This window comes from Carassius carassius, chromosome 8, assembly GCF_963082965.1.
Source record: "Carassius carassius chromosome 8, fCarCar2.1, whole genome shotgun sequence".
Lineage (NCBI taxonomy): Eukaryota > Metazoa > Chordata > Actinopteri > Cypriniformes > Cyprinidae > Carassius > Carassius carassius.
The window spans coordinates 7,176,640-7,203,648 of NC_081762.1; the positions used below are offsets into that span (position 1 = coordinate 7,176,640).

The following is a 27,009-nucleotide window of genomic DNA, read 5'->3' on the forward strand; positions in this document are numbered from 1 at the left end:
TTTTTATTGCAAAGGCAGAGAAATATTTTACTTTGTTCTCTCGGCAGAGTTTGTCACACAATACAGCACATTTTCAAAACAAACTATTTCCATTTTGTGGGTTCTGGAGTTCAGCAATACACAATAATTAGCAGTTAAGGACAACTTGTAAGGTGCCTAATACACAAAACGATCAGGAAAGTTAACGGTCACTCTACAAATGCAAGTCTCAATAATTTCTATTCATTCAGTTAATATTATTAGCATTATTATTATATAAAACAAATCTACACAAAATATAGAGCCAAATATTTACAGAAAGCAGGACTATTTACAAAAGACAACTTTCAGTGATGCATCTATAGGAGTATAAATATATATGTTAAAATGACAGTCTTTGTTCAGAAGTTAGTGACATTATGCTGATGACATCACAATCCCGCCATCTGCGAGAGCTGCACTTTATATTGTTGCGCCAAGTGCGAGAGGTCCGTCACGCGATCTACCATTTCCTGCACAGCGGCCGTGTTGGGATAGTGAAGCGCCGCTATTTTGGTGGCCCCCACGACTGTCTTTAGCATCTCACACAGCATGTTACTTAAGTTCATGACGCGATTCGCCACTTCAGCCGCCGAGGCTTGTCTCGAAAGAGTGTCCCCTATAAACACAAGTTTGTGGGCACTCAGAATGACGAACTTGCTATGCGCAACGAAGATTCGTGGAGGTTGCCCAGCCTTTACGCAGCCAAAAAAAGCATCCACCGCATTCAACAGTGTCACAAAATGCTGTTCGCATTGGTCCGCGTAGAAGCCTAACAGTTGGCGATCACGCAAACTCATCGGAGCGCCGCCTCCCATGGAGAAATTAGAGGAGGAGTCTGAAGATGAGGAGCCTGTTGAATGTTGGTGGGAGATCCATTTGGTGATGTCGTTCTCTACAGGTTTGATCACTTCCTGTTCGAGCTGTTTGAACTGGTTCAGCTGTGAGAGAAAGAAATTCTGAATTAGAACTATTTAAAATTATCATTATCATAAAAAATGCATGTAAATAGTGCATGTCTTTTCTGGTGGAACTTTTTAAATAATAAAATAGGAAAAATATATAAAGGTATAGTTTATTTATAAATAACTCTAATATAGTATTTTTCAGGTATAAAAGTGAACCATATATATATTTATACACACACTACCGGTCAAAGGTTTGGGATCAGAATGATTTTTTATGTTTTTTACAGGAGTATCTAATGCTCATCAAGGCTGCATTTATTTAATCAAACTACATTAAAAAATATAATATTGTGAAATATTATTATGATAAAAAATATAGTTTTTCTATTTTAATATACATTAAAATCTAATTTATTTCTATGATCCAAAGCTGTATTTTCAGCATCATTACTCCAGTCTTCAGTGTCACATGATCCTTCAGAAATCATTCTGATATGCTGATTTATTATCAGTGCTGGAAAATGTTGGGCTGCTTAATATTATTTTTGGAACCTGTGATACTTTTTTTCAGGATTCTTTAAAGAATAAAAAGTAAAAAATAAGAGCATTTACTTAAAATATAAATCTTTTCTAACAATATACAATACCAGTTTGGGTTTCAGTACATTTATATTCTTTCTTTTTTGAAAGAAATGAAAACTTTTATTGAGCGAGGATGTGTTAAATTGTTAAGAAGTGATAGCAAAGATTTATATTATTAGAAAAGATTTATATTTTGAATAAATTATGTTCTTTTAAACTTTTTATTCAAAGAATCCTGAAAAAGTATCACAGTTTCCAAAAAATATTTGGCAAGCACAACTGTTGCAAACATGGATAATTCTATGAACAAATCAGCATATTAGAATGATTTCTAAAAGGGTCATGTAACACTTTAGACTGGAGTAATGGCTGATGGAAATTCAGCTTTGCATCACAAAAATAAATTATATTTTAAAGGATATTTAAATAGAAACCATTATTTTATATTGTAATAACATTTTGCTAGGTTACAGTTTTTTGTCTGTATTTTTTTATCAAATAAATGCAGCTTTGATGAGCAGATGAGACTTCTTTAAAAAATATTACAAGTCTTACTGATCCCACACTTTTGACCGGTAGTGTATATACGCAAAACAATATGCTAAAGATATATTGAAGATATCTTATGTAGTTTGTGTCCATCTCAAAAGCATACAAACTACTCTTTGCAAAAAAAAAAGAAAACCTTCTTTGCCTGAAAACATTTCTTTGGCTGATTTTGACAAGAATGTGTAAATATCTTCAACTTTATATGGGGAGCTCTCTAGGCTTAAGTTTATATGCAACAGGAACAAATGGTTTCACCACCATGTTCTTTCACCTAATGTGTTCACAACTGAACTGTGTTCTTCTGTTTCTATTCTGATCCATTCTGAGGTTGATAAAGCATCTGTCACTCTGTATTTCTGTATGATTCTTAAGCTACTTCCATGTTTATTGATGACTAATGCACAAGCCGATGATGTTTATGTACATGTGTCGTTTACCTGTTCTTGTTCGAGTTGGACTTTGCTTTGTTTGGTGATGTTCTCCTTCTCTAAAAGTTCCTTCTGTTGACGTTCAAATTCATCTTTTCCCTGCAAAAATAACAACAGGTCAGTCAGCAAGTCGAAACAATTTGGTTCAAAGCAGAAACTAGCACCTCAATGCTCCAGTGAGCAGCCAAAGGCCACTGTGGTATTAAACAAATCCATTTTTAATTCAAATTAGAAAGTCTATCTTTATTTGTCTTGTGAACTGAATCTGAATAAGAAATCTTTTCTTTTTGTTTTCTTTAAAACCCTGTTCTGGTAGCTTCTAAACTATCCTCTTTTAGCCTTTTGCATGAGATTGAAATACATGCTTAGATCTGGATCCCAACAGCATGCCTGATAAAAAAAATACTGATAAAAAAAAAAAATAGTATGTGCTGAATGCACTGTAAATTGCTTTGGATAAAAGCGTCTGCTAAATGCATATATGTAAATGTCACTTTATGCATGCTCAAATGTTAGGGATCTCATTCCTAATCTCTGCAGTCAGGATTAAGCCTTATTTTGTAGCATTCATTTTTGTTTTTACATTCATTTTATTTTCGTTTGTTGTGTTGTCTGCTATGCATCATAAAAGTCCAGTCACAAAAACATGAACAATAGCAAAACTGAATATTGACTTGGCAAACAATGCTAATATCACAATAAACAGTTGAGCAATGTATTTACTCTTAAAATAAAATGTAAAATAAAATGTCATTAATATTATTTAACTGAAATTAATTAATGCTGGTAAATTTGTGAGTTATAAATGAGAGTGAATGAATAACTCCAATTTTGAACAAAAAGTTTTTCTATAATAAAAATGTTAGGGTTAAACTATTCGTGTGCAGGTAAATTTCATTAATTAGTTTTTTTAGTTAAATACCTGTTAATTGCTTTTAAGAATCTGCATTAAAATATATAGATAGATAGATAGATAGATAGATAGACAGACAGACAGACAGACAGACAGACAGACAGACATACAGACAGACAGACAGACAGACAGACAGACAGACAGACAGATAGATAGATAGATAGATAGATAGATAGATAGATAGATAGATAGATAGATAGATAGATATGATTCTCACCTGTAGGTGGACGTAGTCATAATCTTCCATCCAGCTTTTAACGCACTTCTCTCTGTTCATGTCTGCTTTGTCCTGAGATACGGGGAAAGGTTTGGTCTTGGCTCCGTAGCTGTCATCCTCCGTTGGGGTGCAAGTAAAGGGATGAACGATGCCCTCTATTGGTGCTCTTCGGAAAAGCAGCTCTGCACTGCCCCCTATTGTTGAAGCCAGCTGTTTGGCATCATCAGGCACTGTCCGCGACACCATTACAAAACGTTCCAGTTCATCAGTCTTGTTTTGATGCTTGGCGCCCGTTACTAGTACATTAAGCGCCCAGCTATTGTTTTCTAAAGTTTGGTGTGTTTGTTGAAGAATCTGATGGGAATCTTCTAGACGTTGCAACTGGCGTCGCAACTTGGAGTGCAAACCTGGATTGGACAACGTGGTGCAATTCGCAGCCGCTCCACGGCCAAATACGAGAAACTCTGTGAGCGCACACTTGACGCGCTCCAATGAAACACGGACCTCATTGGCGTGACGCTCCATGAAGCTGTACGTTCGCCAGTGAGGCGATGCCGCAAGAGTTTGCAGCACACAAACTGAAGACTCCAGACCTTGCTGAAGACGGCTTAACCTCTGGACCGCAGAGTCTAGATCCAATGCTAGCCGGGCCTCGGCGGGCGATCCGGCGGAAGAAGAGGAAGTCGACATACTACTGCGAGTGCTTCCCGTGCTGGAAAACGACAAGCGGTTGACGCCTTCAGTCACGTCACCGAGTAACCGAGTGTCTCCTGGAGGAATATCGTAAACTGATTTATTTCTGTCTCTTTCAGAAGAAGCGTGTCGATTCTGCGGCATTCCACGTGGAATATCGTACAAGTCTTGAGATCCACCTGCGGCCAGTTGGCTGGCGGGAACGTCGTAGATGCCAGCGCTGTTGTTCATGCCCTTTCGGGACATCTGTTCGGAGCTGGGCGGGAAGTCGTAGTTGGAGCATGGGGAACCTTTGGAGAGCGACGGTGGTGGAACGTCATATATACCTTCTTGCTTGTGCTTCGAAGGTTGTGGAAAGTCGTAACTCCCTTCGTCTTGTGCAATGTTATTCTTGCAAGGTGGCGTTGAGTACACCTGTGGAAGAGGGAGTTTGGTTAAACATGAAGTGCATGTGCTTATAAGGACTAGTGTTGGCAAAAACATCAATTGCTTATCAATATTGAGTATTTGAAATGGATTAAGCACTCATTTTCTGCAGTACTGATACACCTACACTGGCGATAAATGTTTTGTGTCTTGTCACTGTTGCCTTTGGCTGCTCAGTTGGGGTAAGTTTTACTATGCCATTGCTCGGTTTTACTATGCCATCTCATCTAAAAGACAGTTGATGTTCAGAAAATATTTTGATTGACTTCACTGACACTATCGAATGAGAACAAAAGCTTGAACCTAATTGAGCTGGATAATTACAATTATCTTCTGTAGAGCTGCTTTTGGAATTGTTTCATAGTTGATTAGCGTTGACACTTATTGAACTGAATTGAAACAACAGAGACTTGAACTGAACAACACACTTGTCTTCTGTAAAGCTGCTTTACAGCTGAATCGACACTTTCCATAACTGATAAACTTTACTGTTGTTAAATCAAAATGTAATCAACACTGAACTAAACTGAGCTGAATAATGACACCATTGCCTTTAATGCTGCTTTACAGCTACATTTGAATCATTTCACAACTGATGCATTTTGCCACAATTACGATGTTCTAATCATTACTCAAATTTTTATTTCTGTGGTCAGTAGTAACCATTAGATACTGTTTATTTTATGCCCCTTAATATTGCGTAACTTTTCCCTGTGGTATTGAAAATAGTATTGCATATTAATATTTGTATTGTAAAGTATGGTATTGTATCAAAAGGGGAAATCCCAATATCTTGACAACACTAATAAGCACCAAGTTTGAGCCACTGACAGGCTAATAAGTCTAGTTCTGCATTTTATGGAAGTTCTGAATAGTACATAGAAAATCCTGCCATCTAGCTAAAGGATGAAACCCAGCATTGACCTGAGAGTGTAATGGGAGTACATGGGGCATGCCAACAGGACACTGGTCAATAAATAAACACAGCGGCCTGTAAGTGATTTCTGTCAAGTGTAGAATCTATCTTTCAAAGTGAGTCCGTGTTTCCTCAAACCTTAATTAAATAGGACTCTAATAATAAGCTTCCACATACATCCAGTTTATTTCAAACAAACTCAGTGTGCTTCGCCACATTTCGCCAGGATCAGCGGTGAAACATAAGCGGGGCTTCAGCACAATTATTTCTGTTTTGACCTCTCAGCAGAGTTAAGAGCACTACTCTGAGTTTGACTCCAACATTACTGGCAAGCTAGGCTTTAATTTGCTAACCAGGGGAAAGTAATAAAAAGCGGAGTATTTATTTCTTTGTAAAATTTCTGGGAAATAACAGCGTTCGGTTACAAGACAAAGAACAAGGGCTGCATCAGGGTTATTATAGTTAACTAAAATGAAAGCATAAACTTTTTTTTTATTTTACTTGAAGTAAAATACACATTTAATGAATTAAACTTAAATATACATACTTTTTCAGCTAGTTGCAAAGGCAATATTTCTCGTTTTTATTTAGTTTAACTACATTAGCTAAGACTGAACTGTACTAACAGTACTAAAATAAATAAAACTGAACTAAAAATTAAGCTATACAGACAAATATATATAAATATAAATAAATATACTGCATAGAAAACAAACTTAAAGCTAATATATATATATATATATATATATATATATATATATATATATATATAAACAATTCTTAATTTGCATGTACTAATTATCATGACATCATAATGAATATTATGCGCTGAAGATTATATACCCCTTGTGATGCTGGTGGTATGTCATACAGTCCTTTTGATCGCAGCTCCTGGGAAGGTGGTGTGTCGTAGAGGCCCTGGGCTCTGGAGATGCCGTGCGGTCCAGTTTGTTTGCTCGCTGGAATATCGTACACCTGTGTGGGTGTTTAAAATATAAATACATGTATGCAGACATCTACATGAGCACGTGTTATCGATAATGACACTCACCCCCTGTTGACGAACTGGAGGAACATCGTAGAGGTCATGAGATGAATCTGCCGCAGGACTGTAAGCATATGTTTGCCCTACGCGGATTGGGGTCACCACCTGAAACAAGAACACATATGTTAAAGTTAGAGCCAAAAATGTTTTTTCATAGATGAAATATATCATAAAAAAGTGCCATTAGTTGAGGATCTCTTGACATGTAGGAGAAACTGAGGCTGAGAACACTCTACAAAAAAACATTTTCACAACCATAAGAAATCTGTTCTAATTCTTAACATTAAGCATGAACAGTAGTAGTAAGAAGTATTATTCAAATGTAAACTTAATAAAATATATACTGTCTATATATATATATATATATACATACTCAATATATGAAGATTTTGATTATTTATTTAAAATTATGTATGATATAATATGTAATATAAATAACATAATTTATCATGTATCAAGTAATGGAATATTTAATTATTTAATTAATAAATTATAATAATAATATTTTGTATATTACTAAATTATATTATTCTATAAAAATTATATATGAGAAATATATTTAAATCTGTTTTTAATTTACATGCACACACACACACACACACACACACACACACACACACATACACATACACACACACACACACACATATATATATATACATATTTATATATATTTTTTTTCTTCTCTTTTTTAGAATTTATATTATAAACCTTTCTGTTATAGTGAATAATAATGCCTCATTTAAACTCACTTTTAAATCACAAAAAGCTGTTGTTGTTCAGAAACAACAGGCAACATGCAAAATGGCTACGGTGAAAATATGGTGCATTGTGTACGCGACTAGATTAATGCAACTGCAAACAGGTGCTCTGTCTTACATGCCTTCTCGGTTCCAAATAATATTTGTGTCATCATGTACGTTTTTAATCTATCAGTTTTCTCTATATTCCTCCAGTTTTCTTTCCATCTTTTATGCTCCACAGCCATCTTCTGCATCAGACAGACAAAAGCATCATTGGAATGTACTTGGTTTCCATTTGTTCTTCTCCAAAATCTGCCCCCCTCTTCATCCCAAACGCTCCGCTAATAAACCACACACCGCTGTCACCACACGAGAACACTCACGGGTCACTGACAGGTCTCGAAAATAGGAACCATACTGCTTCCTGCCTGAGAGACTCTAGATCTGTTCCAAAACCTAGTGGGCTGCCTTGCTGTCTACCACCTACATAGACAGCTGCCTTCCAACCCAACTGAGACCTCATAAGTGATTGATTTGGAATGATCTACATTGGCAGGAACTCAAAGAAATAGTGATTCTCATTTCTAAGCACAAAAATGTCTAATACAAAATATATTTGTGTGATTATTTCTTAGCATTATGTTTGCATTATTTATTAGCACATTATATACATTTCATTACAGCATATATTTATTTAATTTAAAATGACAAATATAAAATAAAAACACAGATTTAAATATATTAAATGTATTGCATAATTTTAAATAATATAAAACAATAAATATTGTTTAGATTTAAGTTAAGTTTTAGAGCAAAGCCTCTTTAAGAGGAAGAATTTTCTCAATCCTATAGTTCTCTCTCTCTATCGTAATAATTGTGGCATGTAGGAGGTATGAACAGCGGTATCTTCATAAGTGAGGTTGGGGACTCCTAAGCCTATGTATTTATCCAAGCTGTGTTAAACTGGAAATGTCTTTTAAACTGGAGAAATGTCTTTCTTCGAAGACTCGCACTCATATAAAGCACCCCCTCCAGACACACAGAGTTCCAGAGATGGGAACGTCCAGATGGTTTTCATAAGTGCGACCGTCACACTCTCATTTTTACTCTGTGAGTTTAGGTGCACATCAATGACATTCCTGTTCATAAATCAGCATTCTGGAACTCCAGGTTCAGCATAGTTCACCAATTACCCAGATCTCCCGGCTTGTTCCCATCAGTCATAAATCACCAGTCATAAAATCCCAGAAATCCTGGGAAAATGAAGTGGGAATGAATGGAGAACGGGACACGTCAGTGATCTGATCGATCTCACACTTGCGTGTTAAGGATATTCCCCCTCACCTAATTACAGTATTCAGGGGGAAAAAATTATTAGTAGTACTACTATTATTAAATCTATATTATAATCTTGATATAAATTATAATATAACATTTTATGAAATCTTATAGTATAAAACTATATACCTATATATACCTATACTATAGTTTATATATATATATATATATATATATATATATATATATATATATTAGTAGATATTATTATTATTATTACATATAATATATTAGAATCTTGATATATATATATATCAAGCAAACACTCTGTCCCGCTCAGGTGACTCCTTCCCTGGATTCGGTTACACCCTGGCTGGCAGTGCGTGACTAAGACCGGATCACATTTGAACCTGAGACCAATCTGATTGCTGCAGGAGCCTCTTTTTTTGTCCTTGGAGAATAACAGCACTAAAAAATCAGCATGACATAAGCGTGTTTTTCTTACCAGCCATTTGGGGCGAAAGCTGTTTGAGTAAACAGTGACTTCACTTAGCAGCTCTGAGTCACGTTTAACAAGTAAATAGAGCTGGAAAATCATTTTGGATAAAATCATCTGGATAAAAAGAATAAAAAAAACAAATCTCGAGAATCATCTGGAATCTTCCATCTTGATCTGTTATGTCTCTCTCTCTCCAGTCCCTTTACATCTGTTCTGTTCCTGTGACAGAAAAAGCTCTGTCCCATTAATAAGTCGAACTCATCAACGAAGGCAATTAAATGTCAAACCCTCAGGGATCTCCAACATGACAGCCATAAAACTGAAAAGTGCAAAGACTTCCTGCTAATTTAGGAGTACTAATGTAATACAAGGAGCCATAATTAATTTTACATCACATGGAAGCATTCAAACACACCCCGTGATTTATAGATGTGCATTGAGAAGATGGGGTTGGGTGATTATTTAAATGAGATGCATCAATTAAGCAGTGACCCTGATTTCAACAGTTTGTATTTGATTATTAACAAGTGGGCGGCAGCAAAAACAGGACTGTTGACTTGAAATGCGGAAACTGGAATGAATTGTGCTGAAAGAGTCCAGTGGTCATTTGGAAATAAGTTACCACTCCGCTGAGCATTTCCTGTAATCTCCGCAGGAGGGAAAACACAGCCATGCATCTCACACTAAAGGGGTCATGGCATCTCTTCTGGGTCAGATCAGATCACAGGGGCTTGCGACACATCCAAACTAAAAACAGGTGGAACAACTTCACACCTAATCTATATCTAATATTACATAATTTATTTTATATATTTTTAATATTATATTATTTATTTGTAATAATATTAAATAATTTAATGTGTTTTTACAAATAATATAAGAATAAATTACATAACTTTAAATTTTACTTTTTTTTATATAAAATGTATTTTTAATTATTTTTATTCATTTAAAAATAAAATAAATATTTACTTTTAAATATTATTAAATATAAAATTTTTACATTACTGTATATATATTTATTTATTTATTTATTTTAGTTCATTATTTAAATGCATTTTTTTTAAATAAATTCTAAGTGTATATGTGTGAATATTTTCATTTTTAAACAATGCAATATATATATATATATATATATATATATATATATATATATATAATATTACATATATTAATTTTAGTTCATTATTTAAATTATTTTCTAAATAAAATATAAGTGTATATTTATGCATGAATATTTAAATTAAAATAAAATTAAATATAAACTGTATAAAATAAAATATAAGTTTATATCTGTGTATGCACATACAATTTAAAATTACTTTATTATTAAATAAAAAATTATATTATATTATATTATATTATATTTGAAAAATATAATTAATTTTTAAATATATATTAGTCATCTATTTTATTAATATAATACATTTTTATTTTTAGACAAAAAGTATTTATATTTTTTATTAAATAATATACAATTATAAATGTATTAATATTTTTTAAATAAATAATGCATAGTATAAATGAAGACGTCAAATCTAGTTGCTAATAAACTAGCAAGTATGAGTCACACAAATAATGCTCTACTACTTTTTTCTAACTTTTCCACAGAAGGGTGCGGTGACATGTGACCTGCCTACACTTCCAACAAATCTTTACAATATCTCCTGGAGACTGAGGTGTAGGCCTACAAACAAAAACATCTGGCTTAGCCGTCTCAAAACAAGACGGGAGGAGGAGAACAAAACCTGGTTAAACCTGGTGATAACAGTCAGCCTCGACACAGAGTGGGAAGTAAATTATGATTTATAATGTGACTTATGATGAAACGTAAAAAAAGACGCCTGAAAAAAAACATTGCTCTTAAGTCTGGAAATGTCAAAGCTCAGAATTTTCTGGAAAGGTGTGTATGAAGTCACAAAAACTGCTTTACTTCATAAAACAGCGTCAATTTGTGGTGTCAACCAGACTCGGGCACAAATGGGACGAGAGATCTCATCTCTACCCATAAGTCTGTGAAGGACATTGTGTGGTTGTGCAAATTTCAGAGACGGCCCTCGCTCGAGCCAGGCTCTGGCTGGCATGAATAGTGCAGCTGTGAGCAGCTTTAGATCACTGTACTCTTCAGGTCAGGCAGGGACAGAGCCGCCCTCCTCGACAGAGCCTCGCTCCAGCAACCAAACCTTACAGTGTGTCATTATGTGCCCAAATCCTGCTCTGTGCCAGCAACAAACACATCATCCAGGAGCATAACTGCACTACAGCACAAATAGACACTTTCTGGAATCAAATTAAACATTCGAGAACTTTATGTTCTAGAATTAAGCCTAGTAAGAAACACAATGTTCATGACGTTTCGGAACGACCATAATTACAAGATGACAACTCAGAGCAGTTCAGGTCCTTAGATATTAGTTGTTTGGGAAGTTTAAAAAGATTTTGTTGATGCAATTTTATGTTGATGACAAAAAAAAAAAGAACAAAAAAAAAAAAAAGACAATGCTAGTTAATGATGTTGTACTGGACTAAAACCATATTTTGGATCATTTTTGTAAATATATATTGAAAAAAAAATATTATAATTATTATTATATTATTTTTAATTTCATACTATATAACATTGTTAAAAAAATAATATATATATATATATATATATATATAATTTTTTTTATTATATTAAATATAGAATTTTAAAGAACTGCATTATGACAAACATTTCATATTTAAATTTTTTTTTTCACCATATGATACACTTCCCGGGTCAAATTGACCAGCCTGCAAAACATTGCTTTTAAGTTCCTTGTTATATCATTACCAAATAATGGATTCAGTCTTGTTTTCTTTCAAAATATTCTTTGGATAAAAGCATCAGCTAAATGAATAAATGTAAATATCATAAGTTATGTATTTATTTTGGAACTTACTGATAATAGGCCTTACTGATTGAAGTTTTAAAAGGTCATTTTTGATCGGGTATATAATCAAAATCAAGGATTTTCAGCCCAAGGGTCATTTTATCTATACATGTGCTCATTAAATATTAATTGAATTTAATAAAATGGCATTTTTAACAGGAATACTGTGTGTGTTGACCTACATAGTGAAACCGTTGTTATTTTTAACAGTCATTCACAATAATAAATGTAAAGACATTGTTGTTCAAAGATTAAGTGTTTTTACTAGTCTTAAACTTGTATTGTATTTAAACTTTTGATTTGGCCAAGTTGTGAAGGTCAGGATGTGCATCGTATAAAATTCAACAGAAATTCTGATCACCATTTTTAGCGATAGATCTGAAAAAAGGGATCACTTATATTTTTCAGCACAGGAAGCGAGAGCAGGAAGGAAACTGTTATTTTTGTTGCACTTTCCGCTATGCCACACCTTTGTGTGCCAAACTTTATGTCTGAAGTACGTCAACTGAGCATTGCATTTACAGATCTAGGAACACCCTCTTACCTCACTCTTACTGGAGCTGGCCAACTGTTATGCCAACCTCAGGAAAACAACAAACAATTGTTTGAACCCCACCAAACAAAACAGCCAGATAAACCTTTGCTGAAGACAAGACAGTCCTATATCCATGTGATCATCCATCTCTAGATCATATGAGGTGGACGGACCGAACCTTAACATCAACACCACTGACGTCAGAGACTAGTAACCCTCTAAACGCTTAATTTCAGAAGCAGAACCTCTACTTTAAAGCGACAAACTCAGACATGACCTCAGTGTTATGAGTTTGCCTGAGTGATGTTTTCATCGAGTGTTTATGAACACAAGATATGTGTCTGTATAGTTGGAAAGACAGCTGAATCTGAATAATATCCGTCTTTAATTATCATCCAAAATATGAAATGTTACATGTTTATCATACTCAAATTAAATATTAAATATTTAAATAAAAATAAATATTTTAAACAGTGTTATATAGTATGAAATAAACAATAAAAACATAAATATAATTTTTATTAAACATATTTTTTAATTTAAATAAATTTGTAAATAAAACTAAAATTAAAAAATTAATATAATATAATATAATATAATATAATATAATATAATATAATATAATATAATATAATATAATATAATATAATATAATTTCAGTTGCAATATAAAATTTTACATTTTTAACATATATAACAGTATTTCTCAAATATGACTCGTTTTTGGACCATCATGCAGCCATATGGGTTGCCATAGATATGCAAGTTTTACGTGAAAATAAGCAGAGATCTTTTAATAATGACACAGAAATCCCTTTCTTCCTGCTGACATACACTTCATTTTTTATGCTTTCTCAGCATGTGCAGTAGCCTGATCTCCTCTATTTATTTTTCCATCCATGCTGTGGCTTTCCTATTCAGTGCACCGGTGCAGCCCGATACATCGACAGGACATTATAAAGCCCTTAAACATAAAGCCTCATCGCTGCGGTGGAGGGCAGGGCAGGGCAGGGTGTGCACACAACTTCGATCCAAACTGGTTTTTGGCTGCTCATGGAGACGCTTTAGACTATAAAACAGGCTTATGGGTTAACCAGCCACTGTAAATAGCTAGGATTATTATTACTTATATAATATATAACATTTAATAAGAAAAAAATGCATAATTATATATATATATATATATATATATATATTTTTTTTTTTTTTTTTTTTTTTTTTTTACATTTATTTATTGTTAATTTTATTATTTATTATTTAATTATTATTATACACTATTTCAAACACAACTAAAACTAGTAAGTAAAAAAAGTACCTTAGTTTTTGCATGGCTTCTCATAATGGCTATAGCTTAAGAAATACATAAAAGGCACAATGAGTACTGTATTTGTCTACAAAATATTTAGGCATAAACTCAAAATATTTTTTGAGCTCATAAGAAACAAACTGAGTGATGTGTGTCCACACATTTAGCTGGTAATGTATAGACCATGGTTATTCGTTATTATCATATTCATATATGTGATACTTCAAAGGATTTTTAAATAATAATGCTGAGTAATATTTGAGTTTAACTTTTAAAAAGCATCCCAAGATGCACTTCCGTAAAATGATTTAATCTCCAAAGAGTGTAAAGCTGGAATCCCCATACTTACATTTGAGTTATTTTATCATTTTAATGTTTCAAGTGTTCTAAAATGAGTAGAAAAAGTAGTCGTGTCCAAACTTTTGACATATAACAATGCCATGGTATTTCCAATACTTTTCCACAGTACTTCTTTGTAAGAGTAAAAAATGCAATGTCCAAAGGAAGGTTGTTGCACAATCGAATGCCACACTAGATGAATGTTTAAACTTGACAACACATGCCACATGTTCACCACAAGTATTACCAAAAAGCGCGAGGAGAACATCTTTTCTGTAGTTCAGTTTACCTTGCTGGGAGTCCCATCAGCTTTCAGTGCGCTTCTCTGTGGAACCTGGTACACATCTTGAGATGGAGGGATCTGGTAGATGCCCTGTCCCTGTGGGCTCTGGTGGGACGGTGGCACCTGGTACACACCTTGAGGTGAGTGACCCTGTGGAGGGGAGAGGGATGCAGGCATCTGTCCTTCAAACATTGGTCCGATAAGCAGTTTGAGGCGGTTGCCGGGTGCGATGCCCTGACGGCCGTGGAGTGAACAGAGCCACCATCCCTCCAGACCACCAGTGTTCTGCTCGATGACGGTCAGGATGTCGCCTTTCCGGAAAGCCAGCTCTTCTGGAGATTCCGGGACATTGTCGTAAAGCGCTTTAGCCATTAGATTCTGTAAAGAATGAAGTTACAACATTTTATGATGCTGTTGCACTTAACATTCCAGATTTTACATAAGAAAACACTCACCATAAACGCTAGCCAGCTCAAGTATCATATTCATGTTCAGTATTATCACAATCATTGAGGCATGATCTAGACATATTATATGATTACAAGCAGTGATTTTTGGACTTATTCAGAAGGTTCTTGTGGGCTGGAATATTAAACGGTTTCCTATAATATCAGAATTAGATGTCTAAAAAACATCCGTGTAACTCTATCTGTGTAGTCCGGCGGCCTTCTGGGAGTTCCCTTCAAAAGAAGCCTTTTCATCCACTGCGTCTCAATAATAACTCAAACTGAACGTCTGGCCGAGTTGACCCACACTGGACTAGGAAAATAATCATAAAATCTTCTTGCTGACTCCATAGCCAAAACATATTTCTCAGAGGGGCTATGCTGGAAAACCATTTTTCTGTCAATCATTTAGAAACCACTTTGAGGAAGGAAAAAAAAAAACAGAACAGTGCTGGCAGAATATAGTTCATATTGTGCCAGTCCACAGGATATTTCATATCACACTCTCTCTTGTAATACTAGTTTAAACTTTTAGAAAAAAAAATATTCCACAGGTCTAGTGTATTTGAATTATATTTTACCTAAAAGCTACCTAGCTACCTGCAAATCAGGAAAGAAAAGTATTTAAAATAGAAATAAATAAGTTTTTTATATTTAAATATTTTATATTTTTAATAATATTCTGATATTTTATTTTAAATATATGACACTTCTGTTTCTAAATATATAATAATTCATAAATTTTCAAAATGTTTAATTACTTATAAAATAAAAAAAATACTGAAAATGCATGTAACGTGGAGGCATTTTTATTTATTAAAATACACAAATGTATTTTTTTTATTGTGATAGCTTAACCCTGTGAAGCCTACTGTACCATATTTGATACACTCATTTTTACAACACTTTTTAAAATATTTTTTCAAAAAATTCAATAAACAGTTCCATTTCAGTTTTTTTTTTCCAACTATTATATTTTATATCTGGCTTTACATGGTTAATATAATTTTGAAGTCCCAATCATACAGCACCACTGTAAATATTTAGGACAGAACTAGATTTTTAAGCTTCAGTTTCACTCAGATTCAAATTCTAAACATATGCCTATATTTGGAAATGTATCCAAATCATAAAAAAAGAAAATAATTCAGTTCTAAGGTAATTTGGGATGTAATATTGTGTTTGACCAATATGGCTTTATCTTGGCCAACATATCAGTCTGTCACTAACGCTCCCATGGGCCAAACACAAACGGTCCTACAAACACTTTGAACAGTGTGTCTATCAGCTTTTCCTTGAGTTCTGTCTCAGCTGACATTGTGTGCCTTCGTCTGCTTTTCCACAATGCTAAGTAAACCGGTTCCCACGTGAACCTTCCTGTTTGAGAAGCATCACTATCTGTGATTGGGCGTCTGGTCGCATGGCTATTGTCTCACATTCAAGGCCTCGGTCACCCGCATTAGGGCATGACAACAACCCCCGCTGAGAAAACCACGACATGCTAATACAGTGAGCTTAAGAACATGACCTTTAGTGTCACCATTGTCTAATAGGAGCGTTTTGTGTTGAGCTCTGAGCATTCAGCCCGTTTAGGGCTTATTTGCTCAAAAATAATACAAAAACAGTTCACTGAAAAGGAAACAAGTCAGAGAATCAAAAAAGGCATGAGAAAATAGTTGATGAGAAAGTCACATAACCACTTTATTTTATTTCTAAATTTAGTTGTAGAGTGTCCAAAGCTTAAACTAGTGCTTCATTGAATGTCATGAAAGTAGTAACACGTAACAACACTTTGAAAAAGCCCTAATGCTTATTATCAGCCAAGGTATTCTCAATAGCCTTAGCAAATATCACTAAATAGTTTTTACTCAGAAGATTAATACTAAGAAGAAGCAAAGTGTCAAAAATGTATGTGATGTGTGTAGATAAAGCAAATGAATCATTCAAGCCATTCTTGGTATTATCACCTCCACACACACATGCAAAGTGAAGTCTGTAAGCAGAACTGATGTGGAAATATTCCATTCAAAGCATTCACTATCACAGCAACATGTTTCCTCTTGTGCCAAGTTTCCGTGCAAAAAGAAGAAATTAACTTCACTACAACTACAGTGCAACACTTTTAGAAGAAGTAGGCTACTACATTTCACAAACATTTGACGTGCATCTTAAAATGAACCCTGATCTGTAAGACCAAATTAGCCATCAACTACCTTCCACTTCAGAGATGACTGTGTCAAAACACGTGTTATCTACATCCAAAATAAAAATTCCAGTCCTTTATTGTGATAATTCAATCTGTAATCTCATTGGATGGCAACAGACTTAAACAAACAGAGATAAATCAATGCAGTAACAGTAACTCTGATTAGATTTTTTTAAGGTTTAAGTTTTTCAGTGCGTGCATATAAACCACTGGTGTATGTGCATGCATATAAACCACAGGTGTATCTGGATATTGTGGATGCAAAGCATTATAAAGTGATCTAATCATTGGTTTATTCTTGTCCCACTACACACAAGTGTTAGACATTACCTGCTCTGATGGTCTGGGAAGCCCCAACCCTTTAATGTTAAAACAATGTCCAGAAAGTGGTCTGTAATTGAGCTGTAAAGTTACATGACATAGGGTATTTTTCTGGACTCATGAACGGTTTGGCCATCTTGTAAAACAATTAACCACAAATTCAGGAAAGGGCTATTTTAGTTAACAACAAAAATACAACTGAATTTAAATTAAACTTAATACTAAAACACTAAAACAACATTGATTTAGGATAAAGAAATTCAGACTCATTCAATTTAAATGATGAAACTGAAATTATATTAAAATCTACCAATGATACATATTCAATGAGCATGATGGCCGATATAATGCTTAATTTTATATGATTAACGAGTGAGACATACAGTACGCATTGTAATAAATTAGACATGTGCCGGTATTCGGTAATGCGATATATCACGATAATTAATTATATGCACGCTATTGTTATCATGGGCACTTAATACATTTTTGTTTATTGCTTTATTGCATTTAAATGTCCAGTTATTTTTGTTATAAGAAAAAAAAAGTTATTAAACCAGTTATACTGTATTGTGACAACACTTTTTTGCAACTAAATTTCAACATCGTGATAATACCATATACCGTGATAAAAGCATTATCAATTAATCGCAACATGAAAATTTGACACCGGCATATCCCTTTAATCAATATATATATTTTTTTTATTTACATTTACATCATAAAACACTGAATGCTTACATTATAAATTGGATGAAATGCAAATGGAATTTCATTTGGCCAAGTTTAAGTTTCTGGTATCCATACCTGGAGCAAAGCCTTTACATCATCTCTATGTTTAGAGACTTTCTGGAAATTCATGGCTCATCCAGTCCTAAAGAAAAATATTATTTTTATTTTTTTTGTGGCTAGACAGTTTGTGTTTATATAGTAAAGTATGTTGAGGAATACGTGCTAACCAGCACAGAACTTGAAACCAGTGCGCAACAAAAATGACTAGAGTACGGTAAAGCCTCCCTACTTCTCAAGTACACTCTCATTGGGTGGTTTTTGGCTTTGCCCCAGTAAAATCATCAAGGCTGATTATGTAAGTAAGTAAACGAGCACGTAAAAAAACAATTCCCCCAACAACACTGCCAAAGTCACCAAAACACTGCAGAAATCTAAACCCTCAGGGTTCAAATAAGCACTATGCAAAAAAAGATTATTAAATGGCCAATACGCAAACCCCCTACCTTGCGAAAAGTGGTGTGTTCCTCCAGTGAAATGGATTGGTGTGAGAATTAAGGCCAGCTCACTTTAACATTCCCCTGGAGGGAGGGTGGTGTGGATAGGACTAGTGAACCAGGACCTTTTACCCTCATTTCACTCGAATAAATATAGAAGATAATTACCATAATAACTCTAATACAGACCTGATGACTCAACTTGGCCATTGCACTGAATAAACAAGAGTTTGGCCATGTCGAATGAAAAGGACGTTCGAGGGACTGGTTAGGAAGGGTTGCGTTTACTTTAGATAATTCTTGAGCTAGTTTGTCTGTCTTGACACCTTAATGCAATATGTCATGCTTTGTCAGAAATGATAGCTGCATGTGAGTTTACTTGCAATTAAACTGCCTTTAGCAAACAGACGATAACAATAATAGCAGCAAAACCTGATCAATAATTTCATGCCTGAAGCCAAAACACAATGGAGTGCTCGATCAATGCTCTCTATCATACAGTAAGTTACACATGAACAACTGGTAGCTAGAACATGCATCAAAGAGACTGGGGATTTTTTCAGAAAATTTTACATAACACATTGTGAATTAAAGTCATTTTTCATTTGTCATATAGTATGTAGCTAATATGAAAAGCAAAACATAATTTCTAATTGATTTCTTTTAATTGTGGGGTGAATATGACATGGACATGTTCTTGACTGGTTTTGTGAGATTCTACTGACAATAAAAAAAAGATAAAATAAAAATAAGATAAAAATACAGAATATTCAGTTAGACTGCTGCAAACAACAGCTCATAACAATGCAGTGATAGAGTATAAAACAAATGCAACAAATTGATCTGCAGCTGCAGAATGATCACAAGCCAAGCATGAGAGTAAAATTAGCTTTAAATCTGTTGGTTTGAACGCTGACAGTCTGGAAACTCCCACCGGGGGGCTGATTTCATAGTGACACATATTTTGACTATGTTGTAGTAGTCATGCCATGTTTCTCTTTGCATTTGACCAATCAATAAAAGGTTGGAAGGAGACACAAAAAAAGGGTTGTCTCATTTCAGTGGTGGTGTGATGTTAGTATTAGTTATCCCTCCCTTTTCCTCAGCACTGTGAATCAGTGATCGCCCACACTAAAGCCGACAACACGAATTACAACACCAGCAAAAAAAACCCCGCCCACCAACCACCTAACAAACACAGCCCAGCCAACATGGCAACCTCAAAGAATCATACAGCGCTGACTTTTTCTTTAACACCTTTAGACCACACTAGCATTTCTGAGCATTTGCACAAATCTACGGTTAGTTTGGTGTTCAAATGCTGTAGGCATGGACAAAATAAGACTTGTGGTGGCCAAAAACTGGCAACCTCTCAGCATAATTTCTGAAAACCAGAACCAGATTGTTGTAGGTGGGGCGTAATGACATTTACGCTTATAATAATTGCAATAAAATGCAAATTTTACATCGTAACTGCTTATTAAAGAAACCACATGGAGTCTTAACCCTTTAACTGTCACCCCGTCCCGTATACGGGACGCCTACATTTAGTTCACTATATTACAATTAAATCTAATCTAATCTTGACAAACTATATATCGTTGGAAAGGTCTAAGACTCCCAAATATATATTTTACCAATGTTTTTTGTTAAAAATTATGTAGGAAAAGTAATAGATTAATTTATGACAAGAGTGCACCCTCAAAAATCTTCTGACCTTTGTTAAAAAAAAAATTAAAAAAAAAAAAAAGTTATTTGGCTTTTTCATTCTATCATTACAAGCCTTGTTGTAACTAGAAAGATAGCTCTTGACTTGACCTTAACCCTAATTTTATTTTATTTCAGATTATTCCCAACAAAACCTTTCTCATTTTAATTTAGTTTAACTTAGTGTACTAATATACATAATTCAAAACTATATAGACATTAAAGAAAATATGACATGCAACAAAATTACTAAAAATGTACTGAAATAAAATATGAAAATGTAAAATAATTTCACCACCTATTAATAAAAACTAACTCCAAAATGAATAAATTATACATACATTAAAATTAAATTAAATTAAACACAAAAAAATGAAAGTGAAAATGTACAAATAAAAACTAAATTTACAAATTAATAAAAAACTATCCCAAAGACACTAAAATTTCACTGGTTGGAATTTTATTTAATCATTAGGTATAGCTGCTGGCAATAAAAATTGCATAATGCTGCATTTGTAAGGCCTCCAAATACTGAAGGAGACAGTGTAAATGGGAGGAGAGGTAATCGGGTTCACTCATCCTGTGGGAGATAGTCTAAGCCATAATCCCCCCCAAACCAGCTAGCGACTTGGATGTGGGATAGATTTATGATGTCACAGCGGGGACAAGAACGGGAAATGTCATCTCAATTTCACACTTCTCGTGAAAGTCTGTAGTGGTCGGGCACAGATAAGTAGTACATGAGCTTGCTGTAAATTACTTTCAAAGGATTTTGGGTCAATAGGGCAAGCCTGTTTCGCTCTGACATGTCTAAATGAAGCAGAAAAACATATGTCCTCAGAAACCACTGTGTGTCACAAGACAAACACTAGAAAAACAACACCTGTTATTTTTTAGCAGTGAGCCCACAATGCTAAAAATATTTACATCTGAAAAATGTTTTAAAAGAGAAATGTAGTTTATGATGTGTGTGTGTGTGTGTGTGTGTGTGTCTATATATATATATATATATATATATATATATATATATATATATATATATATATATATATATATATAAATATATATATATTGACTAGGACAAAAGATGACAAAAGATCTTATGAACATATATTAAAAAAGCCAAAATATATATATATATATATATATATATATATATATATATATATATATATATATATATATATATATATTTTTTTTTTTGCTTATTTTCTAGTCATTTTTAAATACACAGAAATAAATAATACAAAATAAAATAATTACAAATACATAAATATAAAAAAGTAACTAAATTAAACACTGGAAATTAACAATGAATGACAAATCCATTAAAAATTTCCAGAAGAATGAGGTTAGTCTTTAAATAGTGATGACTACAAATAAAGAGAAGTCCCAAAGTTCAAGGGAAACAGTCCCACACTATCACGTCAACCTTATTAGCTTCCCTCGTTAGCAGCTGTCAAAGTTCCTCTTATCTGACAGTTTGCCATCCCATCTTTTGACTGCAGATAATCGCTCTAAATAACCACAAAAGGCAAACTATCCTCCTTCGGATTTCAAATGGATCAATCTAATCTAGTTTACCTTTCACTGGAGGCAAGCAAACTCTTGGCTTTCTTAGTTTGTCGGCAATTTTGGAAAAATTATGATCTGAATTCTGAAGATTTGTGTGTGACTATAACCACAAAATCCAGGCTTGATGAATAAACTTTTGAATCTCATATATGGGTCACTAATCTGAATATTGGGGGTTTGTGTGCTCTTTAACATCTTTGCGGGTTACGGTTCTGAAAGGTTCACAGTTTCTTATTTGATGCATCTTTGCAACCCCCCATGATCGTATATGCAGGAGGGTTCTCGGCTCCTTCAGAATCATCTCTTTTCTTTGTCCGTGCCTTTCAAACAGAGCAGAGCTGTGCTGTGGAGCGCTGGTTGAGACCTGCTCTCTGAATAGCCCTTGTTCTTACACTGGGGAATGTGGAATGCCTGCTGAGAAGTGTTCTTTATCCACAATACCACCCTGACGTGGCCTACACACACACACACAGACCAAACACATGAATATACAGACACACACATTCACTCACTCACACAAAAGTCTTCATACTCCAATGTTCTCCAATAGATGGAAACGAGAAGTGATTTTAAATTGAAAGACCTTTCAGTGAGTTCCTTTATATTTAATAACTTCCCACACACCTAAAGATAAATGTTATTGATCTTCATTGAGTTTGAGTTCTAAGCTATGTTATCAATCCTGTCTTATCGTTGGCTAAAATTCTAGAGAAATAATGCAGACAAGATTTTTGATGATAGTGTGAAGTAATATGGATTGATTCATTAAGATAATAAGGTTATCTATATAATTATGTTTTCTATAATTAGGACAAATCTGATGAGAAATGTGTTATATCGAGTTCATATAAGAACTCTCACTTTTGATTGACTATTTTGACAAATGTTTCCGAAACACTAGGTGTGGGAAGCTTATTTCTGCCATTGGAATAAAAAATCAATAAATTGCAAGTTCACTGACAATTGCAAGTTTATATCTCACAAATCTAATTGTTTTCTTGCAATTTTGAGGAAAAAAAAGTGAGATATAAACATATTCCAAAAACAAAAATTCTGAATTATGAGGTTAACTCGTAACTAATTTCAGAAACTTAGAATTGCAAGGTATAAATTCTAGTATAAACAGAATCAGGATAAAAAGTTTGTAAAATTGTAAATTAAGAACTAGCAATTGTGAGATATGAACTCAATTCTGAGAAGAAAATTCTGATATAAACTCTCAAATATTCTAATTTGTGAGATGTAAGCTCTCAATTGTAGAAAAAAAAGAAAGAAAAAAGAGAGAGATTAAAAACTTGCAATTACCTTTTTTATTTTTTTTTATTCCATATTGGAAATTAAGTTACCATTTGATTGCAGGGTAATATTAAATTCCGAAAATATGGAGACTTAAGCACAATTTTTATTGTGGTCTCCGTTTAATCTAGGAATGAGATAGATCATTCCTTTCTTTGATGTTGCTGTCATATAAAAATCACTGATGTTAATTTTCTCTTTCAAACTCACAAAATCACCGTTTACCCTTTCTCTGCCTTGTATTTGCCATTTCTTTTCATTTCAGTGGGGCAACCCCCTATTTTTTTCTCCTCAGACACTTTGAGAACAATGTACATTTCCAAACAAAACCCTCTACTTTGTCTACAGCCTAGAGAAAGAAAAAAAATCCCAGAACGTTTACTTCACCTAATCAGTTCTTTTGCCTGTCAGGCTATTTGTGCCACAGTTACATAAGAGTGAAAAGAAAGCAGGAAAGCAGGGTACAGATGTTTGAGTGTGGCTGGGTGTTTAGAAGGAGGGGCTGGCTCTCATTTCGATGTGCTCCTGAAGGAAAATCGATGGCGTAACAGTCTCAAACTGTTCCCAGATCCCCATGTCTGTTAAAACAGGCTACATGAGCTCTGAAATCTAATAAGAGGGCATACAGGTCTGCTTGTTTGAGGATTATTTGTGTGTTATGTATATTCTCCCACCTGCGCACCTGCTGGAAAACATAGGCCTGGTTTTGACTGACTTTTGTGATGTGTGACGTCAAGATGTGGACCACGTGACTGAAAGATGAGGTCTGTTTAGTGTCTTCATTGCTCTAAAGGTGGAAAACTGGCTCTGGTGAGAACTTCATGTTTAACTAACAACAGTACGTCCCCTCATGGACTGTGTGAGGGACTTCCTTGATACCCCAAAAGAACCAGTTAAGAAACCTTTGTTTTTTAAGAGTGCTTGTGGAAGTAAACAGGTTAAACTGAGGAAGTATGGCCTTAGTTATTCCGTCAGCTGTCTGTCCACTCTGTTTGGCAGATAGTTATCAGACCGTGAACCGAAAACAGCCTGTGTGTCACTCAGGGTGATGTACATCAGTTGTTCTGCGTCAGAAACCACAACAGCGTGACCAGTTTGCCCCTGCGGCCCTGACCCTCTAATTCCCTCCGGTAAAAGTCATCCACAAAGTAAACCAGTCTCTGAGGCAAAGATGCTTTAAAAGTTTCAGAAATGCCAGCAAAACAAAGGAGCTCTCTGTGTCAACAGGAGATAAAAGGAAATTGGATCTGTTTTGATGTAACTTCCTCTGAAGTTATGGGGTGAAACTCACAAAAACTTTCTGACTTTTTAAATAAGTATTTATTATTTATTAATTAATGTATTTATGTTCTTATTTTTTTATTTATATAGATTAAAAATATATAATAATTAATTAAAAAAACATGTTTTATTTAGATTAGTCAATAAGAATATTTTCTTTAAAAATAAATATTAGGCATTTATAATGTTACACTCTAAAAAATGCTGGATTGTTTAAACCCATCTTTGGGTCAAATGTGGACTATACCAAACTTTTGTATTGTAAAAATTTTACCCAACAGCTGGGTTATTTGAAACAACCTAGAATTTTTTTGAGTGTACAAAATATATATATATTTTTTTAAATAAATAGTTATTTTGAATTTTCAATAAAGAATTTGCAAATATCCACAAAATTAAGCAGAATAACTTTAAAACTGACAATAAGAAGTGTTTCATAAGCACCAAATCACCATTCAATGATTCCACATGATCATGTGACACTGAAGATTAACGGCTTCTGAAATTTTTTTTATTAATTTTTTTTTTTTTTTCATTTTTATTTCACATTATTAATATATTCTTGCAGATAAAGACACTACATGCAGCTTTGGTTAGCATGTTTGAGAGAGATCGCAATAGAGGCTCATTGCCATACTGTAGAGGAATCCAAACAGTCTGATATGCGCTAACAGTCCGTGTCCAAGTACTCCACATTCCCCAGATAGTGTGAAGCAGACAAAAGCATTCCATTCAGGAAGAGCCACTCGATCCTCCTACCAAAGTAGGAAGCAAATCTTCCCAAAGGGCTGAAAGCCTCAAAGACTATGCAAATGTGAGAGGGAATCGCACACAACGGCCAAGTTTCTCCTGAATGAAAATCTGCCCCCATGCAATGTGCACTTGGATTGGAAATACAGATTTAGCTAAAGTTTAGGCACACTTTTGAGTGCCCCAAAATCAGCTGGGAAACGCTTTGAAAGTATGGCGGAGCTAAAGTCACTATCTGTTTTACACAAAAGGTCATTTTACTTAAAAAGTCAATTTTTTTAATATATAATGAAAGTGAATGGGGTCTGAGGCTGTCAAGCTATAAAATTATTAAATAAGCACCATAAAAGTATCATTAAAGTGATAAGTATCATGCACAATATTCTAAGTGGTCTAAAGCCATATATTCATCCTGTATGTCACACAAAGAATTATCAAATCAAATTTAAATAACAATCAAATAAGTACAAGTATAAACATATAGAATTTATTAATGAGTCTATTCATCATTTTCGAATGACGGCTATAAAATCACTCTCAGAAAACAGTCCCAGTGTAAAGGGCAATCTATGCACAAATCAAACATGGACATGCACATAAAATCCTGGAGCGTTTTTATTTTCTGTCTCCACCAGGAACACTTAGTATAACAGCAACCCTGTTACTTTGAACAAAATGCATGCTGTTTGCTTTAGAACAACACATTACACAATCGCAGTGAGGCTCAAATTGGAAAAGGGGCTGGAGACTGGGCTAATGAATGGCCCCATATATCCTCAAGTGGCTCCGAGTAACCTGAGTTGAAAATGCAGAGTGTAAATCACATCATTTATTACAAGTCTTGCTACAATAGAGCTCAAAGAGTGCTTTTGTGTCATGGTTGTAATAAATGATGTGATTTGCACTTTGCTTTTGGATCATACCAGCCATGCAATAAATGAATGGTTGGTTACGCACACAAATGACTCCTGTTCAGAGCTGGAGCCAGACTTGTTGTCAAGTTGAGGAGTATTTAACTAGTGAGATACCATTGGTACTAAAAGGGAAGCTTAATCACATCCTCCATTGAATTTACATAATTTGCCCCAGTATAATAAACATTCACACAATAATGGCACATATAAATAAAGGTAATATAATGTACAATGTACAATTTATACCTCTTTGCATATTATCTATCTATCTATCTATCTATCTATCTATCTATCTATCTATCTATCTATCTATCTATCTATCAAAGTTGAAGAACAGTTGCGCTTTCATTTAAATAGTCATAGAAATCCATTCTAAATTTGATAAACATGTAAACTCTACACGTTTTACTCTAGTAAACATATGAGTTCCAATATAACGTTAGTTTACGGAAATAGCTCGCATGAATGGACAGTCACTTACTTTGTACTTCATTTTTACGCGTCTTTCGCTCTTCAGTAACTCCAGTAAGAAACAAAATCCGTGTTCAAGGTCAGAAGAAACTCTTCTTTTAGCGTTTAAACGAGACTAGACGCGTATAATGCCCATGTTCACTGTGTATCGCAAGGAACGGAGTGATAACGGTGAATGCGCTGCGGGCTCGAGGGTCTGTGTATTCATCTATCGCGAGCGGGAG

At 34.2% G+C, this 27,009-nt stretch overlaps 1 protein-coding gene across 1 annotated transcript; it reads right to left on the reverse strand.

Moving 5' to 3' along the window:
- LOC132145103 (enhancer of filamentation 1-like) lies at nucleotides 1-27,009 on the reverse strand. Its single transcript, XM_059555833.1, has 7 exons — nucleotides 26,796-27,009; nucleotides 14,599-14,970; nucleotides 6,702-6,800; nucleotides 6,494-6,625; nucleotides 3,616-4,722; nucleotides 2,495-2,584; nucleotides 1-959 (listed from the first exon to the last, which is right to left on the reverse strand). The coding sequence occupies exons 1-7, from the start codon at nucleotides 26,805-26,807 to the stop codon at nucleotides 411-413; spliced, it is 2,361 nt and encodes a 786-aa protein (XP_059411816.1). The 5' UTR covers nucleotides 26,808-27,009; the 3' UTR covers nucleotides 1-410.

Excerpts from the sequence above, each read along its gene's own strand:
- LOC132145103 (XM_059555833.1), bottom strand. Across the intron at positions 6,801-14,598 it reads CTGATGGGACTCCCAGCAAG|GTGGTGACCCCAATCCGCGT; the intron begins GTAAACTGAACT and ends TTCTTGTTTCAG. Across the intron at positions 2,585-3,615 it reads ATGACTACGTCCACCTACAG|GGAAAAGATGAATTTGAACG; the intron begins GTGAGAATCATA and ends TTATTTTTGCAG.